Genomic DNA, 19,358 nt, shown 5'->3' on the forward strand with positions numbered 1-19,358 from the left:
CTAGGGTTTCACCAGCTAAATAGGAACTGAAAAGAGGTCTCAAGACAAGAGCAAAATAATCCCATTGAGACCCCGGACGTGGCTGGCCATGGGGTCTGACCCACAATAGCCCATGCCCCCGGGTGCCACGCGGCTACCATTACTGTTATTAATAATTATTATTACTTTAATGATTCCACTTCCCCTTTTATAAATAAATTAGGCATAACCACATCTCGGCAAAACTTAAGAAACAAAGAGAACATCATCGTTCCTTTAACTTGCAAACTGGATGAAGTAACAGAAATATACACAAATCTCCTTACAGGGCAACCGGAATAATAATAGTTAAACATAGCAATAAGTTAAAACTACAAGAAGCTAAATTCAGCAAAAAGTACAAGAAGTTAACTGGTGCCAGTTTATGTCTTTTTTTTTTCCTTTTTTTTTTAATCTCTTCTCTGTGTGGTTTTTTTTTTTTTTTTTTCCTTCTTTTTTTTTTGCTTTTTTTTCTCTCTTGTTTTGGTGGCTTTTTTTTTTTTTTTTTTTTTTTTTTTTAATTTTATCGCTTTTTTGATGTTTTTTTTCTTTTTTGTTCCTTGCAGCAGAAGCTCCACAGACGTTTAAGAACAACACCGGGAGGGGTGGGGAGAGAGAGTCGGACGTCCAGATGGGGCCATGGCCAGACACCAAACGCGGAGGACACCGGGAGAAGGCGACTAGGACCAGTCGGGGGCTTCGCGGCTCTCAGTTCTGACTGGGCCCACTGAGGGGCAGGTGGGGGCTTTGAGGGCTCCCAGGAGGCTCCAGCCTTTGGCTTCAGTGGGCATTTTTTTAAAAGAATGAAAAGGGAGACAGGAGCAGAATCCAGACAGAAGCCAGGGCTGGCGCTCCGGGGGGCCGTGGCCACCGCCCTCCCCAACCTGGAAAGACACAAAACCCAACAAACCTGAAAGGGGGGTAACAAGTGGACAGGAAGGGACGTGGGGCTGGGCCTCAGGGCCACATCCACCCTGGGCCTGGTGGGGTTGCTGGGTGCTTGCTGCTGGGGAGGCCCAGCCCTGGTTGGGGAAGGCTCAGGGCTGGGCCTCTCCCTCAGCCCAGGGAGGCTGAGCCCAGGGACAGGGGGTCCTTTGGCCTCAAGTGTTTGTGGGGGTGGGGGCTGCCTCCAGCCCACCATGATGCCAAAGTGGAACGAGGTATTGTGTGTCTGGATGCATGGACACTGCATGTGCACGCCTGTTGGTGGGCAGCAGGGAGACCCCCGATGATCCAGGAGAGAGCTGTGCAGAGAACCTGGGGTTGGGGCACGTTGGAGCCAAGGGGACCCTGGGAGGGGAGGCCGGGCCAGCCTGGAGGAAGTGACAGGGTCAGGGGCTGGGGTGGGATCTCTGGCTGGGCCTGTGGGGTGCTGTGCGTGTGTTCCTGGGTGTTCGAGTCTCTGTGACCAGGTGTCCAGATCCACACATCCGGACAGATCTGTCTCGCTGTCATGCATCTGCGTGGACTTGTGGGTGTGTCTGCATGCCTACTTGTATGTGTGGCCACCTTCTTCTGTGTCCGGTTATGTAGCCTCAAACCCCTGGCTCCTTCTTTGTGTAGGTTTACCCCCTGTCCACATGTCTGGGTTTGGCCAGCGAGTTTCCTGAATGGGTCTCTGAGTGTGTCTGTGGTCTGTCTCTGCCCCTGTGGGTATAAGTGTGTGCCCCTGCGTTGTCCTCGCGTGGCTCTTTCTCTGTGTGTGGCCCTGTGGACTCCCAGCCCCTCAGCCCTGCTCCCGCACCCCCTGCCCCAGTTGGTAAACATAACCTGCCAAAATAGTTTCTTTTTTTTTTTTTTGTCTTTTTTTTGTGATTTTTTTTTCAAGTTCAAGAATCCCCAGTAAAAATTCTCCACGAGGTCTTTTTCCCTTTTTACAAAAATAGAGTTTTTCTTCCCCCCCCCCCCCCCCCCTGTTTTTCATTTTGTTTCTGCTTCCAGCCCCGCCCCCTGCTCCCCACATTCCACCCAGGGGCTCTGGGGGGCTGGGAATGCCCACACCCCTCTTCATGTTTCACTTTTTTGGGGATTTTTAAACCTGTTCCCTCCCCTCTCTCTCCAGGCCCACCTATGTGTGGGGGAAGCCTGGGCAAGGGGGCCTGAGAGGGCACCCCATGTCCCCCAAGCCATCCCATGGAGGGGGGTCTGGGGGCTCGTCTCTGCTTTCTTTTTAACCGAGAAAAGAAACAATAACCTTCACCATGAACCAAACCAAGAGGAGAGAGTGAACAGCCCAGCCTGGGATGGGGGCAGGGAGAGCGGAGTGGGGGACCCCCGGGCACCCCTCCCCTGCAGACCCTCCTGCTCCCGAGCGCTCACCCTGTGGCTTCGTGGGGCTGTGGGTCTGCCTGGGCTCTCTCTCGGGCCCCTCCTCTCTCTCTCTCTCTCTCTCTCTCTCTCTCTCTCTCTCTCTCTGCTGCCCGGGGTGGGGGCGGCGGGGCGGCTCAGGCCTTGTGCTGTTTGCTGGTCTTGAAGGACACCTGCAGCACACGCTCGCCCAGGCGGTAGCCGTTGAGGCTGGCGATGGCCATGGCTGCCTCATCGTAGTTGGTCATGGTGACGAAGCCGAAGCCCTTGCATTTGTTGGTGGTGAAATCGCGAATGACCTTGACGTTGGTGACAGCCCCGAAGGGCCCAAACAGCTGCCACAGCACGCTCTCATCGGCCTCCGGAGACAGGTTGTACACGAAGATGCACCAGCCGGCACCAGCCGCGCCCCCCGACAGGCCCACGCCCGCCAGGCCACTCATGCCATCGATGGCGATCGGCGAGAACCTGGCGATGAGCGACAGGGGACTACTTTGGGGGTCACGCGGGCTCTGCCCTGATCCCCAGCATGCCTCCGACCCCGCCGGGACTATGGGATCTCCTGATGCCACTGGGACTCCTCACGGGCCTGCTGTGTGTTTGACCCTGCACTGTCCTGACCCTGCTGGGGCCTATGGCCTCTGACTCTGAGCCTGAGACACCAGCCCCTGATCTGCAGCCCTGTCTTGGCCTCGGACCCTCCCTGAACATTAGGCCGCAACCAACACATGATCCATCCTGTTCATCTGTACCCTGACCTCGTGACCTTTGCCCTAACTGGTCCGTTGATCTCAACCCTAATGCACCCTGGCTGCCACCGTTCCCTCGGAACATCCTCCCACCCAACTTCTTCCCTCCCCTAACTCTGACTCCACTGTGACACTGCCGACCCCACCCGGCAACTCTGCTCCCTGGGCCACACTGGCACCCTCGCCTGGCTGGAGGTCACTTTGGAAAGACAGGGCTGAGGACTGGCACATAAACACAGGCGGTTCAGAGCCGAGCCTTGGTCTCAGCATAGACATCAACCCCTCAAGGTGGCCTCCTCTGCCTCCATAAAGTGGCCCACCTCCTCTTCCTTCTGCCCCTTTTTGGCCTTTTCCTACTCAAATCATATACAATGGTCCCCCTTATCCAAAGCTTTACCTCCTGCAGTGTCAGTTATCTGAAGTCAATCTCAGCTTGAAAATATTAAGTGGGAAGTTTCAGAAGTAAACAACTCAGAAGTTTTAAACTGCACCCTGTTCTGAGTAGCAAGATGAAATCTCATCCTGTCCGGCCCAGGATGTGATTTCTCTGCCCAGCGTATCCACACTGTACACGCCACCCAGCCTTTAGTCACTTAGCAGCCGTGTCAGGGATCAGATCAGCTGTCTTAGTATGGCAGTGCTGGTGTTCAGTAACCCTTCCTTTACTTAATCAATGACCCCAGAGTATAAAAGTAGTGATGCTTGCAATTTGGATATGCTAAAGGGAAGTGATAAGGATTCCTTTAAGCAAAAAGGAGGAAGTTCTCAACTTAAGGAAGAGAGAATAAAAAACCTCATGCTGACGTCACTAAGATCCATGCTAAGAACAAATCCATCCATGAAATTGTGCTAATTTTTCTGTAGCACCTCACACTGCAAAAGTTACAACCTCAGCGTGGAAGTGCTTAGTTAGATGAAAACAGCCAATTGGTTACATGTGTGGGACAAACACAGGCTGTCCGGGCATCTACTGGGGCTGGTGGGCAAGGGGGATCATTGTATTCATCATCAACCCCACATTCTCCTGCAAGTATCCACTCCTGGCACGCTGCAGTTCTACAACAGCACCCCAGAGATGTTCAGGAGTGTGGAGGGTATTAATGAAACCCTTTAGAGGAGTTTGTTGACTGAATTACCGAAAGGACAAAACTGCCCCCTCCCCCCCGCATTCCTCCTCTGCTCCCTGGGTTTAGAATCAAATCACTCAACTGCGGCAGCAGGGGTGGGGGGACCCCAAGAGCCAGACTTTGACCCTTGACTGCCCAGGTCTGACTGCTTGCTCCCTCCCTGGGCCTTCGAGCAGTGCTGCCAGGGACTCCACTTCCAGTCCACCCCCAAGCCTCAGCACTAAGGTGGCCTTGGGTGGGCGGGAGTCTCTGCTGGGCCCATGGCCCCTCACGCTGCCCGTGCATGGTCCTGATCTCTGTCTCTGCACCCGTCCTGCTCACCTGTCCATCTCTACCCCTCTGACTAAGGTCATGAACAACAGGAATAATAGTCATCAGAGCGGCCACCTTTTATTGCGTGCTCACTACGTGCCAAGCACCATCTCAGTATCACTTCATCTCCAGGAGGGCCAAGGTCTGCCGGGCCACACTAGCCTCCACCCCCTGGGCAAGCGTCCACCACTCGGCATACCCTGCGCGGCTTGTTGCGCAGTGACCACGGGGACTTTCACAAGATCAGTGCTACAGGGGCTGCAAGATCCACCCCAGCTTTGAAGCAGAAGGGGGTCATTGTGTGACCCTTGACACATGATCAACAGTGGCCACGAACCTGGGGGACCTCACAGACCTCATGTGGGACTAGGGGCGTGGTCACAACCCGGCTGGCACTGCTTGCCTGTCATTGGATGGGAAAAAGGAATAGGAGGGGCTGCGGCCAGCCCCTGGACCCACATTCAGTCCTGCAGACGCCTGCACCCTCTCTGGAGAGGTTCACTAGGCTCAGGGCTGCAGGAGCAGGGAGGTCCCCAGGGTCACAACCTGTCGGAGCAATGTCAGATCTCTTAGTGGCCATGCTGTTCCTAAGCACAAGCAGATGAGGCTACACTGGTGGTCCTGGGGGCAAAGTGTGCTTCTGGGTAAGGGTCCAAGGAGGGACAGTGAGGGAATGGGGACAGCGGGGCGGGGGCACTGTTACCTCTTGACTCCATAGGCCATGTTGAGCAAATTGTCCAACCTGTGGAGGCAGAAGTGGTGGTCAGAGGAGGCCTCTGGACGCCCCAGTGTAGTGACGCTGCTGGCCAGTCTGTCCTCCCCACCCCCACCCGGCCAGCCTGCAGCACAGCCCTGCCCCCGCCCGCTGCCGGCTCCCCGCCCGGCTGGACACCGCCTGGCACGGAGCGGCGGTCACTCGGGCACCGCCTCTCGCCTGCCCCGCTGCTGCCCGCTGCTCCGGCGTCCTCATCCTCCCCCTCCTGGCTGATTGGCGGGTGCTGTCTGGGCCCAGGGCTTGGGCTCTTTGGGAAGGATAAATCCTCAGGGAGGCGACAATAACAGCCATAGTCAACTCTGCCAGAGCACTTAGAGGGTGGGTGATTTGCCACGACCACCCGGGGTCCATAAGGAATTTCCATTGTCCCCTTATGATGCCCCCGTCTGTAGTTCAGGGTCCTCCTTCATCAAATGGGGAACATACAAGTTCCATTCTCATGCAGCTGCTGTGCCTCCCGCAACTCAGGAGGCTGAGGCAGGAGGATCACAAGTTCAAGGCCAGCCTCAGCAACTTAGCAAAGCCCTAAGCAACTCAGCGAGACTCTGTCTCTAAATAAAAAATATAAAGGGCCGGGGATGTGGCTCAGTGGTGAAGCACCCTGGCTTCAATCCCTGGTACCAAAAAAAAGGGGGGGGGGGGAGAAAAAGGAAAAAAATGGGGGGCATGGGAAGAACTCCTGGGTTCAGTTTCCAGTATCTAATAATAATAATGATCATAATAATAACGCCAATCGCAGTGACCGGACGCACCGCGCCGCCGGGGAAGGCCTGCCTCAGCCCCTGACAGACCCGCTTGGTTGCCTTGCCGCCCTGGCAGCCCTGGCGTGGGCAGCCTCCCGCGGTGCCCTCTGCACCAGCCAGGGACTGGGGCTCAGCTCCAGGCTGCAGACGCTCGCCCGCCCGGGCGGCGCGGCGGCAGGAGGCTCACCGGAAGCGCTGCGTCTGGTGGTGCAGGGGGCCAGCGTAGCGCCGGGCGGACGACTGGTAGAGGTGAGTGAGCAGGGCCTGCCCCGTCTTCTGACTCGGATTATTGGCGAACTTGACCGTGATGGGCTCCGCCGCACCCAGCGGCTTCTGCCCGTTCAGTCCTTTGATGGCCTCCTCGGCCTCGATCCTCTTGTCGAAGCGGATGAATCCCACACCCCGAGAGACGCCTGCGGGGTGGGGGCATCGGTCAGGAGGCCCGTCCCTCCCGTGGGCTTCCTCCCACGCCCCCGCCTCGCCCCTGCATTCGCCCGCCCCGTTGCGTCGGCCCCAGGGCCTTTGCCGCGCAGTGGGTGCAGCCTCCGCCTCCTGACCTGTGACCTGGTCCACCAGGATGCGAGAGGTGATGATGCGGCCGTACTGGGAGAAGAGCTGCTCCATCTCTTTCTGGCTCATGGTCTTGGGGAGCCCGCTGACGTACAGGTTGGCATCCCGGATGGATGCCGAACTGGGTCTGGCATAGGACACCTGGGCCAGGGCGCCAGACGGACAGGTGAGGGAGGTGCATTTCACAGAGCTGCGGAGATGCCGCTCCCCTCGCTCCACAAACACCTCTCCGGTGGTCCCTGTGGGGCCGCGCGGCAGAGGGGAGGGCGAGGCTGTGCTGGCACAACATGGCTTGACAGGGTGGGGAACAGGGAACTGTCGCCTGAGGAAGTCAAGATAGCCACGCTGCTGGGATCACAAGTCTCTCTGGGACCCTGGAATGCCCGCGACTACCATATCCTATCAACAAACTTGATCTTCCCCTCCCTTGGAGAGTGGGCCTGGGACACTGGCCCCTTCCCTTCCCGGCTGTGCTGGGCCCCTGGGTCGCTCGGGTCTTTGGCCACCAGCTCCATGCTGCTGACTCACAAAATGTTCCCCAACAAAGTCCTTCCCCCTTATCTGCAGACCTGTGGGGCGCCTGGAGGCAGGTGTCACAGGCAGAGGGTGATGTGCGGTGTCACAGGCGCTCGTGCTCAGTGTGGCTGCATCTGCCTTGGGACTGTCCCCAACCTTGTCAGACTCAAATAATGGCAGCTCTGTCCTCCTGGTGTTCACATCTCCAGCCTTGAATGTCCTCAACACCTCTTTGTCCTTCACTCTTTGAATCCACCATAAACCCTGTCAACCCTGTTACTTACCTACTTCCACCCCAGCCCAGCTTCCACCATGGGCCACGGGGGCTCCCATGTTCAACCTTCAGTATGTTCCCACCACAGCAGCCAGAGGGCGCCTGTTGAACACTTGAGCCAGGTCAAGTCCCTCCTCTGCAAAGAACCCTCCATGGCTCCCACCTTCCTCAGCATTAAAGTTAAATTTCTTCCTGTAGCCCACAAGGCCTTGCACACTCTGCCTTCATCTTCCGCCACTCTTCCCCCTTGTTTGCTCTAACTACACAGATGTCCTCCACTTTCCTCAAATACACCATGCTAGTTCCAGCCTCAGGGCCTTTGCACATGCTATTCTTGCTGCCTAGAACGGTCTTCCCTCTCTTCTTTTCCAGGTCTCAGTTGAACCATGCTCCCTGTTCTCTGCCATCTGAACATGGTCCCCCACTTCCACCTCTATGACTCTTTCTCAAGGTACTTTTCTCTTGTGAATTATACATGTTTAGTCCTATCATTCAATTCATGTCACTAATTAGGGTCCAGCCCAACACTGAAACTCTCTGCAGCTGTTTAAAAAATGGTGGACGTGTGCATTATTTTCCTGAAACAGTAGTGAGTATTGTGAAGGGGGGAAAGAAAAGTCCATTTACAAAGCAGCAGCACTGTGTGACCCCATCTCACTGTGTGTCCATCCATGTCCTGGAGGCCCGCCCCCAATGCTCACTGGATGACCTGCCCCTAGGGGGCGGGTCATGGCTCCCCTCCCCCTTATTTCTGCGGATGTCTGTTTTCTATTTCTTCTAAATCGACCTCTGGTTAGATGGGGTCATTGTCAAGGGTCTGGCTTTGTTTGGGGCAGTGAGTTGGGAGGGTGTGTCACTTCACTGGAAATTACTAATTTAAAAAGCAATGAAGTAAACATGGCGGGCTGGGGTGGGTGGGAGGTGTGGGTGCTGGTGGGCCAGGGCTGGGTTCGGATGCACCTGGGTCCTCGAGGAAAACCCAGAGCTGCAGCCACTATCATTTCTACAATAGTAACTTTCAGAGCCAGAGGCCTGGAACCGGGCCCGGTGGTCGAGCGCTTGCGGGAGGCCTGGGTCCACCTCCAGCACTGCAGATAAACAGGCATTTTAAAACCGCAGCCACGAGTCCGGGGGCTTGCTTTCTGCCCCACAGGGCTGGGGCCTGAGCTTTGGTCGCTGCTGGGGCCTGGGATTCTGAGGCACAGGGGCTGATGGGCTGGCCCATTTCTCCAGACCTGGGCTCCCTGAGGGCAGGTACGGTGGGCCACACTCCTCCCAGGACAGGGCCTGGCGCACGAGGGGCTCGAAAAACTTTGGTCCAAATCCACCAGGTGACCATTCAGGACCAAGTGCACGACGTAGTCACAGGAACCCACACAAGGCCATGAGGCACCATCCTGCACGGCATAGGGACCAAGCCAGCAGGAAGCTGTCACAAGGCCACCACATTCATGACAACACAGGGGGCTTCAAGAATCAGAGTAAGGGTTGGAGGGTGGCACCTCTGTCACACTGTGCAGCACACAATGTCACACACGTTCCACCCCAACACAGGGCACAGGTAGACACACCCACACATTGTCACTGCCACACAAACACCCTGACACAGCCAGACACGCCCATGGTACCCTACCGGGTCACAGTGGGAGCTGCGGTATGTCACCAAGCACCTGTCACAACAGCACTGGATTCTACAGTCCCACAGGGACCACTGTGAGCCTTCACCACCCAGACCACGGACGGCGGCCAGTTGACTGACACCTCGTCACACAGCCACGTCACTGACCACGGTCCCACGGCACACACGTGTACAAACACAGTCGGTCATGAGGGTCCCCCTCAGGCCCCCGGGGACGTCTAGGCCAGTTTGCCATGGAGGGGCTCTTGGGTCACAACCTCACCTCCCCAGCCCCCCAGGGAGGGAGGGCGAGATTCCTGTGCCTCTGTTCCCATGGCAAACTGGGGGCCAGATGGGCAACCCCCACCCACCTCCCCCAGGGTCCAGGAGCAGATTTGCAGGGCGGAGCCCACACACCCCCAGGCGGACTTAGAGAAGGGGTTTCCATGGTGACCCCCCCAAGGGAACCTGGGCTTGTAGGGTCCCAGCTGCAGCTGCTGAGAGTGGAGGCCGGGGGGGAGGGGCACTGCACAAAGGTGGGGGAAGGGCCCTTCCCTAATCCCACCCTCCCAGACCCTAATTAGGCCCCAGATGGCAGATGCCCCCCCCCATTTCCAGGACAAAGGCAGGGAGGGGGGCTGCCCAGAGGACCCGGGTCACCTGCCCCACCCCCAGGGCCTGGCTGACTTCCTGAGGCTCCAGAGCACACAGGTTTATATTCTCCCCATTAACAGGTAGGGAAACTGAGGTTTGGGCAAGAAGAGCCACTGCCCAGTGACCCAACGGGGAAGAAGAACCTCGGCCCCCTCAGGGATGGAGGGTGGGCGACAGGCGGGCTGGGGACCTGGGAGGGGCCTGCAACGGAGACGGTGGCAGCGGGAACAAAGACACTGACCTTGATGGTCTTCGTCTGCAACTTGAGGCCATTGAGGGTGTTGATGGCTTTGTCTGCATCGTTGGGGTCAGAATAGTTCACAAACCCGTAGCCGAGGCTCTGCCCTGTGGCAGGACCAGGGTAATGACCTTCCTGCCCAATACTGGGTTTTCCCGTGTCCCCTCAAGCTTAGGCCTGAGAGGCTGACCCTCCCCACGCAAATCCCAGTCTTCTCTGTCTCCCGCCCCACCCCGTGACACTCAGACCCCGGGTGCCTCTGACCCCCACTCCTCCTGAGATCCCCCCGGGGAATCCCGCCCAGTCACACCTCTGTTCCTGAGGCTACCACCTCTATCCTGCCAGCAGCCACACCTGTGATCTTGTCCCGAACCAACTTGCAGGACTCGATGTCGCCAATGCTGCCGAAGAGACTCTTGAACTCATCCTGGGTCATGTTCTGGGGCAGGTAGTTGACGATGAGGTTGGTCTTGCTGTCATCAGTGGCTCCGTTTGTACCAAGGAGTGGCCCGTTGGGCAGGGCCGGGCCAGCCGGGCCCCCCCCCACCTGAGACTCCATGGCCCCCAGTATCTGCTGGAGACAACAGGTCGCACCCGCTCACCGCCCAGTCCCCACACCAGGGACTACTAGCAGGGATACGGAGCGGCTCAGTGGTTATGGGTTAGCCACCACTGCGGGGGGCTTGATCACAGCCAGGGGACAATATATCATCTGTGTGTGAGTGTGCGTGCACGCTACTAGAACACAGCCCACGAGCAAGGACAGCGCTCCACCACTGAGCTGCATCGCCAGCCCTTATTAAATTTTGAGACAGGGCCTCACTAAGTTGCTGAGGCTGGCTCCAAACTAGTGATCCTCCTGCCTCAGCCTTCCAAGTCACCGGGGTTATAGGTGATCACCACCGTGCCCGGCTCCAGCCGACACGTTATTCTCTCTTTTTAGTTGTAGATAGAGACGATATCTTTGTGTTTTTTATCAATTTTTATGCGATGCTGAGCATCAAACTCAATGCTTCACACGTGCTAGGGCAGCGCTCCACCACTGGGCTACAACCCCAGCCTGGCAACACATTATTCTCTTTTGTGGGGGTACCGGGGATTACACTCAGGGGCACTCGTCCACTGAGCCACATCCCCAGTCCTATTTTGTATTTTATTTAGAGACAGGGTCTCACTGAGTTGCTTAGCACCTCGCCTTTGCTGAGGCTGGCTTTGAACTCGGGATCCTCCTGCCTTAGCCTCCTGAGCCCCTGGGATTATAGGCCTGCACCCCTGCACCCGGCGACACATTATCCTTAATAATTCCTTCTATTTATTGGGAAAAGCACTGGGTAAAAAACCCAAACCAAACCAAAAAATCCTCCTAATGTGGTTTTATTGTGAGCAATTTCATAGATACTGTATGTGGCCTGCAGATGAGGCTCAGGTAGAGCACCTGGGTTCCATCTCCAGCATCACTGAATAAATAAATGTCATATGCTATGGCTTGGATATGGTCAGGGTGTGTCCCCCAGAGGAGCATGTGTTGGAGGCTTAGTTCTCAGTGTGGCCGTTTTGAGGAGTGGGGTGGATCCTTTAAGGGGTGGGGCCTAGTGGGAGGTAATTAGGTCATTGGGGGCACCACCCTTGGAAAGGATTAATGTCACTCTCAAGGGACCCTAGTTAGTTCTCTCAAGAGTGGGTTGTTTGTTTGAGGGTCCGGTTGCTGGAGATGGAACCCAGGGCCTGCAACATGTTGAAGCATGTGCTCTATTCCTGAGCCACACCTCCAGCTCCTTCAAGAGGGGGTTGCTATAAAGCAGTGCTATGAAACCCATGCACTTGGCCTCTTCTTTATACAGCTCTTTCCCTTTCTGCTTCTCTGTCATGTTGTGTCCCAGCCAAGAGGGTCCTCACCAGAGGCTGAGCAGATGGGCCCACCCAATCTTGTACTTTCAGCCTCCAAAACTGAGCTTCTATTCTTTATAAGTATCCTGCCTCAGGTGTTTTGCTATAGCAACAGAAAACAGGCAAATATTCAACATATGCAAACAGATTCCTAAAATCAGTCTGCATTTTCAGAATGAAATGAACACTTTTCAGAATAAGAAATTTAACAATTGTAGGAGTGTTGAAGCCCTCATAAGCCCCTCCACGATCATGTTTATTTTCCTCTTCCCACCAAAGGTAATTTTGATTCCAATGTGTTACTGTTTTCCTTTGCTTCACGCAGAATTGTTTTGTTAGGTATTTACTTCCACAGTTTCTTCCACTGAGCTCTTTTGGGTTTTTGTTGTTGTTTGTTTTTGGTATAACATAAAGCACCTACAAATAATGAGTTTATTTCTTCTTACAAACAAATTAAAAATACCAAAAAGAAGGAGAAGAAGAGGAGGAGAAAGGAGAAATACTTTGAACATTTCATGGTTAAATGTGATCTTTGCTCCCGATTTTTTTCTAGATGACATTTATCTGGTTAAGAATTTTTTTGTTTTTTAAATTGGGGATTGAACCCAGGGGTGCTTAACCACTGAGCCACATCCCCAGCCCTTTTTCACTTTTTTATTTTTGAGACAGGGTCTCACTAAGTTGTTGAGGCTGATCTCAAGCTGGGACTGTCCTATCTCAGCCTCCTGAGTCGCTGGGATTACACGTGTGCACCACTGCTCCCAGCTTGGTTAAGAATATTCTCTTTAGGGCTGTAGATGTAGCTTGGTAGTACAGCACTTGCCTGCATTGGCAAGGCCCATTCCCAGCACTGCACACACAAAAAAGTGTTTTTCTTTTGTTCAAGTATCCTAACAAGATTATTTTGAAGGAATAGGTATTGAATTTTTTTAAATTTTAGTTGTGTATATGAACATAGTGCCTTTATTTATTTTTATGTGGTGCTGAGGACAGAACCCAGTGCCTCACACATGCCAGACAAGCGCTCTACCACTGAGCTACAGCCCCAGCCCATAGATTTTTACTGAATTTTTCTATATTGAAATATGACTTTTTAGTTTTAATGTACTAATGCCACAAATTATGTCAATTGATTTTCCAATATTAAACCAACCATCCTAGGACAAATGAAATTTGCTTGGTTTGGTTTGTGGACTCAAACCCAGGGTTATCATACATACATGCTAGTTGAGCATTCTACCACTGAGCTGTACCCCCAGTTTGTTGAAGTTTTGCAGTTCTTTTTTTTTCTTAGTATTTTTTAACTAAAAATACTAAAATGCTATTTTATATTTAATGCACACAAAGACTCTAAAGGGTAGAAATTAATTTTTTTAGGATAGGTGAGGAAGCTGAGGTTCAGAGATGTTAAAGAAACTGCTGAAGTCACACAGTATCTTGGCATTTTAGTATCACTTTCACTTACATGCAGACCTCTCTAAATTTGAAGACCATTCTACCATTCTCCGACTATGGCATATGCCAATCAACCAAGTTAGTATTGGCTCTGACAACTCACTGTATGCCCTTGAATATGTCCCTTATCCTCTTGAGACTCTATTTTACCTTGCAGCAAACAAAACAATTGGTAATGACTCTCTGAAGGGCCACGTGGAGAATTTTAAAGTGGCATCTATCTGTAGGAAACAGGGATTGGTTGGTATTGTCTATCATGGACACAGAAAGGTAAAGTAGCCAATATTCACTTGCATCTCCTAAGCACAGTTGGCAAATAGTTTGCCCTCACTTGAAAATTCAAACTGATTCAATCCCCAACACCCAAACAGAACAAAACTCAAACTGATTTGCCAGGCCTTCTTAGAGGAGTCAATTTTTTAAAAGATTCAGACACCATATACCATTTCAGTAGAAAATGACAATGACAATTGTCAATAGCGATGACAGTTGTTGCCACAGAAATAGAAACAACCAGCAGGAACACATCACTTCAACCATCCCTGGCCCAGATGCAATACCATAACTGTCCCCAAATATCGGGCACTCCTGTGTGGCAGGCACTGGGCAAAGAACTCTACCTGCAAAAATTTTCTTTTCTTATCCATAATTCTGAGAAGAGATTCCCTCCTTACCCTAATACAGGAGGAAACTGAGGTGAACAGTTTAAAAATTCCAAAGATCATGCAGTGTGTAAATGGTGAACAAGGGGTTTTCACGAGTTTCCCTGATCTGGAGTCTGTATGTCCAATTAAGACTGGGGTCAGTGCTAACATTTCCCAGCTGTGTGTTTTCAGATATGCCACTTAATATTTCTGTATCTCTGCTCCAGTCTGCTGCAAACTCCAAATTCCAAGCATGGTGGCTAGGGAAGGATCTAAAGTTACATGTGCGGACAGCTGGAAAGCATTGGGGATTAGCTAAAGTCTGCCCTGGGCATAATCATGGAAAATGTACGCAGGTTCGTCATGTCCACTATCTCTGCATCCTTATACTGCTACTATCATTCCACCACACTGAGCATCAACCTTGTTCCAGGCACTGTGGAGAGGACTTCGAGGTAGCCTCTCATTTATTCTCCCAACAAATCTTGAAAGACAGGAGACACAGTTGCCATTTTACAGATAAGGAGACTGGGCATGCAGACACTAGGTAACAGAAATGGGGAACTTGATTTCAAACCTGGACCTGTTAGACTCCAGAGTTGTTTTACAACACAGCGGCCTTGCCTTGGGGTAGCTCTTGAACTCCTGGGCTCAAGCAATTCTCCTGCCTCAGCATCCAGAGTAGCTGGAATTATAGGCACACACCACAGCATCTGGCTCCCATTCACTGTTTTTGTTTTTGTTTTTTTTTGCGGGGGTGTTGTACTGGGGATTGAACCCAGGGGCACTCTCACTGAGCCAAATCCCCAGCTTTTTTTACTTTTAGAGACAGGGCCTCACTAAGTTGCCAAGGTTGGCCTCAAACTTGTGATCCTACTGCCTCAGCCTCCTGAGTCACTGGGATCACAGGTGTGTGCCACTGCACCTGGCTCATTCACTCTTTTTTTGGTACTAGGGATTGAACCCAGGGATGCTTAACCACTGAGACACATCCCTGGCCTGTTTTATTTTATTTTTTTTATTTTGAGACAGGATCTCACTAAGTTGCTTAGGGCCTCACCTAATTGCTGAGACTGGCTTTGAATCTGCAATCCTCCTGCCTCAGCCTCCCAAGTTGCTGGGATCATAGGTGTGTGCCATCTCGCCTGGCTCATTCACTCTTATGAAAGGATGACACAGGGTGTAGAATGCCTGCTTAGCCTGTGTGACAGCCTGGGTTCCATCTCCAGCACAAAGGAAAAACCAAAAGGGTAACACAAGGGTCAGCTTCCCTGTATCTCCAGTCAACTTAGGGGCACTGCCTGGAAGGCATGTCCAGGCTCAGAAGGAACATGCCCTGGTTGATTAGTGATGCCTGCCACAGGCATGGCCTGTGAAACAGCAAAGCACACCCCACAGCCCTCCTAGCTCAATACTCTACTAGAGCACAGTCTTGGATTCAGAGCCCACCAGACACACTTTTTTCATGTAAAACTTCCTAATAATTCGCCCCAAATTGAACACTATGAGGCTCTTTTCTCTACTCAACACAAGAGAAAACCCCAGTGAATCTCAGGGGCTTGCATAAGGATGCAAATGGTGGACCATAAATTCAAATCCAGGTTTTGGACACCAGAGCTCACTTTGAACCTAAAGCCTAATAATAACAGTGACACAGAGCTGAGCATCTACTGTATGCCATGCCCTGAGTGTTGTCTTTTTTTTTTTTTTTGCAGTGCCGGGGATTGAACACAGGACTTCTCTGAATGCTAAACCTAAACTCTAGCACTGCGCTACATCATCAGCTCCTGGGCACTTCTATTAAACACATTCTGTTGATGAAATCTACTCATTCGATAAATATTTGCTAAAGGGTTCTGTGTGCCAGCTACTAGCTCCACCCTCTTTACTGTTGCCCCTACAGTCATGTCACTTTTCTGGGCCTCTGTCCCTCCAAGGAAGGTATGGCATCTCCATAAGTGGAGATGCCTTCTGAAGTCCCTTTCAGGCTCAGCAAGGTAAAGTGCTCTGATGGGTTGATGGTTTTGCCATGGGGGGTCCAATGAGCACTCTGTAGTTAAGTTGCTGCTTCTGGTACAGTCCCAGGTTTTGAAGTCCTCCTGTGCATAGGTGCTGGCCATGTACAGTTTTCATGGACTTCTCACAACCACTCTGGAAAGTGGAAACTCAGATGGAGAAACAGAGGGTCAGTTACAGGAACCTGTGACTCACAGAGGGTGACAGGAAGAGATGGAGGTGATGGATCAGCATTTGACTCCTGATCTGATGATTGCAGAGCCTACAGGGTTACAGTAGGCTGTCACCTCCACCACTGCTGTCCCCAACTTGGATGAGTTAGGAGTTGATAGGGAGGGTCAGAGCTAGGGCCTTGAGGCCCAGCCCACTAAGCTCACCGCCCTCCCTGCTCCCTCTGGGCAGTGACAGAGCTTAGCAGGGCCAGTGTCAAATTTCCTCCTCAGCAGCTGAGCCAGCTGAGCTGATAATGGGGATCAGATTGGTGGAAACCACACCCGCCCTGGCCCCTGCCTGCTGTGAATCTGTGGCCTGGGATGATGGTAGCATGTCATCAGAAGCACCTTGAGGACTGGTCCACGTCAGAAAATGAGGTGAAGTTAGAAGGGCAAAGCGCAGGTCAAAGATGGAGAGGCAGAGGCAGACATGGAGTAGGGAACCCTCCTTCCTTCCCACCCTCTCCTGCTCTTCCTCTGCATCTGAGTTTCTCCCTCCTTTCGTATTTCTCTCCCTTCTTCTCCATTTCTCTCTTCTCCACTGCAAACCCCTCTTTGTCCCCTCCCCTCTCTGTGCCAGTCTTTCCAACTCTTCCACTACTGCACATCCATGTGACATATGGATTTACCATGAGCACACCTGAGACCACTTGCTTTAGAGATCCTGCTTCCAACCCCTTTGGCCTCCAGCTGTGTCCTGGGGCCCTAGTCACAGTGACGGATGCTAGGATACTGGCGACAATAGGGCATTGAGTGTCCATGCATGGTAAGGCTGGGCCACCACGTGGTGCCCACTGAGCCTCCTACTTCTAGGCCCTTCTTCATGCTGGACACTCACTGTCTCAGTTCATCCCCTCACTTCCTCCCAGCGGGTCCCTAGGATGTCTCTGCCTGAGTGTATCCCCACTGGTGTGCCCTGGCCTCCAAGAGCCTCCAGGCCCTTGGGTGACCTCTGACCACACCCTCTTCTCCTTTGTGCGTTAGTTCCCTTTTCTAATGGGGGAACAGCATAAGGTCCAGAAAGGGGAAGGAGCCACCCTGAGGACACAGCAGGCCAGCCAGGCCTGAGTTTCTGAGAGACAGGTGGGCGGGTACCAGGGTCCAGGAGAGGAGAGGCCCAGGCATGGAAGGAGTGCCAAACATCTCGACATCCACTGCGCTGGCCATGACTCGAAAAAGGAGCCCAGAAAGAGACATAGGGTTCAGAGACACACACGCAGTGATCGAGAGATAGGAAGAGCCTAAAAGGGAGGCCCGGGACCAGACAAAGGACGCGCGACGGCGCGGGGAGCGGAGTCGCGCGGCAGGGGCGGGGGTGGAGCTGGGGTGGGGCTATAACTGGCCAGCTCCGCCCCCGGGATACGCCCGGGCTGCCGAGTGGAAATCCGAGGGCTAGGGCGAGGCCGGGCCCCCTGGGGCCCTAGGGGGCGGGACCTAGATGGGCGTGGTAGGGCGTGACCAGGCAGGGCGTGGCCGGACGGGCGGGGCTGGGCGCTCGGGAGCTGACCAGCTCCGTGGCTGCTGAAAGCATCAGGCGCGGAACGAGTGGCGCGGGCGGGCGGGCGCGCTCAAGGTCACCCCGCGGCCCAGAGTCCTGGCGGGGTGGGGCGCTTGGACCTGGCCTAGGGGGTTGACTCAGCCCCCCATCCCATCTCCCGGGAGGCAGGGGTCCAGGAGCCAAGAAGCGCCCCCCCCAACACACCATGGTCCCTCCTCTCCCCTCCCCCTCCCCACAGCCCTAGGCACCCGCGCGAGGCTTCGGCCCGCGAAGAAGCGCCGAGAAACAAAGGGACGCGGCAGCGGCGGCGGGCGGGCCCGCGGGCCTCCGGGGCGCGCCCCCTCCCTCCCCTCCCCGCTTGCCGCAAGGTCGACAGGCTCGAGGACGAGACGCCCGCCTCCCGGGCGCGGCCAAGGCCCGGAAAGCGCGATCCGACGCCACCCGCTTCTCCAAGGCTCTTGGGGATGCTCTGCCGCCTTGGCCTGCCCAGCACTAGGAATGGGGCCCTGCATTTGCATGGGCGGCCTACGGGGTCTGAGCCTGAATGGAGGAAGCATCCTCTGCCGCCGCGGCCCCTCCCCCATCAGGCCTTCCGAAGAGGATGCAGTCTCGCCTCCAGGGTGTCGTAGGACGCCCCCTGAATCGCAGCCTGGCTCCCCAAGGTCTCTTGGGTCAGACTCCAAGCGCCCCCAACTCTCTGGGTGCGGCCCTGCCCACTCTCAGGCCCGAGGCGCGGTCCTACCCCCCCACCAGGGCCTAACTAGGCCTGGTCCTACCCCCCCCCCCCGCGCGCGCCATCTCCGTGGTGCCTGGACCCAACCCCTTCCCACCCCAGGTCTCTCTTGGCGACAGGAGAATACCTACAGTGACCATTCTTGTGTGCCCGGCGGGCGCGGTCCGTGTTGAGGGCGGCTCCGAGGGTCGTGCACTCCTAGGGGGGCGCCCGATGCTCACGCCGGGTTCCCGCCTGGGCAGCCTCTGGTGTGGCCGCTGCAGAGGAAGCGATGAAGGCGGCGGCTCCCTCGAGGGCCAGGGACGGGCCCGAGCCCGAGGATGCGCGCGCGGATGACCGGGCCCCGGGGTGGCCTGCGGGCGGCAGAAGATGGAAAGAGGGAGCGGGCGCGGGCTTGAGGATGCCCCCTGCGCGGCCCCGCGGGGCCCGGGGAGGTTGCGCTTCCCGACAGAGATCGCGGCGCTCTGTTTTTTGCCGCTACCCCTCAGTCCGGCCTGACCGGTCCCGGGTGCTCAGTCCTCTCCCCTCGCCCGCCCTCCCTCCCTCCCTCTGGCCCGCGCTGCGCGCTCCGCGCTTTGGGCCGCGCCGCCGCCGCCCCCAGCCCTTTATAGCAGCAGCTGCCAGCGCCGGCGTCGCTTATTGGCCAGGGCCACCGAGCCCCGCCTCCTCACGGCGCCCGACGGCGCGGCAGGTGGAAACGAGCGCGCGCTGGCCTGGACTCAGCACTCCCAAAAAGCGCATCCTGGAGACTCGGGTTGCCAGAATCTTGTCCTCCTGCCCTCGCGGACTCTGCTTCCTGCGTTGGCTCCCTTTCTGGGCTCCCCTTTTTGGTCTAGCACCTAGATCTGGAGGGGCGAAGAGAGAGCGGAGGTAGTGTGACTCGAATGTAAGAACTTCGGAGTCACTGTACACCAAGGGGGCTGAAAGGATCGAGGAACAAAGATTTCAATAGACAGAGGCTTGAGTCCCCAGATTTGGGGAGACCGGGTAGCCTCCTCAGGACCACGGTGGT

At 54.8% G+C, this 19,358-nt stretch overlaps 1 protein-coding gene across 3 annotated transcripts; it reads right to left on the reverse strand.

Annotated features, from left to right (window-relative positions):
• Positions 1 to 509: 509 nt before the first annotated feature.
• ELAVL3 (ELAV like RNA binding protein 3) lies at positions 510 to 18,898 on the reverse strand. Of its 3 annotated transcripts, none has more exons than XM_079114512.1 (7): positions 18,478 to 18,898; positions 10,256 to 10,472; positions 9,905 to 10,008; positions 6,589 to 6,742; positions 6,219 to 6,444; positions 5,217 to 5,255; positions 510 to 2,814 (listed from the first exon to the last, which is right to left on the reverse strand). In XM_079114512.1, exons 1-7 carry the CDS (start codon positions 18,484 to 18,486, stop codon positions 2,463 to 2,465), a joined length of 1,101 nt encoding a protein of 366 aa, XP_078970638.1. In that variant the 5' UTR covers positions 18,487 to 18,898; the 3' UTR covers positions 510 to 2,462. The 3 variants fall into 3 exon arrangements, with proteins under 3 accessions (XP_078970638.1, XP_078970639.1, XP_078970637.1); XM_079114513.1 differs by having other exon boundaries at positions 510 to 2,793; positions 10,256 to 10,475; XM_079114511.1 differs by having other exon boundaries at positions 10,256 to 10,475.
• Positions 18,899 to 19,358: the final 460 nt, after the last annotated feature.

This window comes from Sciurus vulgaris (assembly GCF_902686455.1).
Source record: "Sciurus vulgaris genome assembly, chromosome: 16".
Lineage (NCBI taxonomy): Eukaryota > Metazoa > Chordata > Mammalia > Rodentia > Sciuridae > Sciurus > Sciurus vulgaris.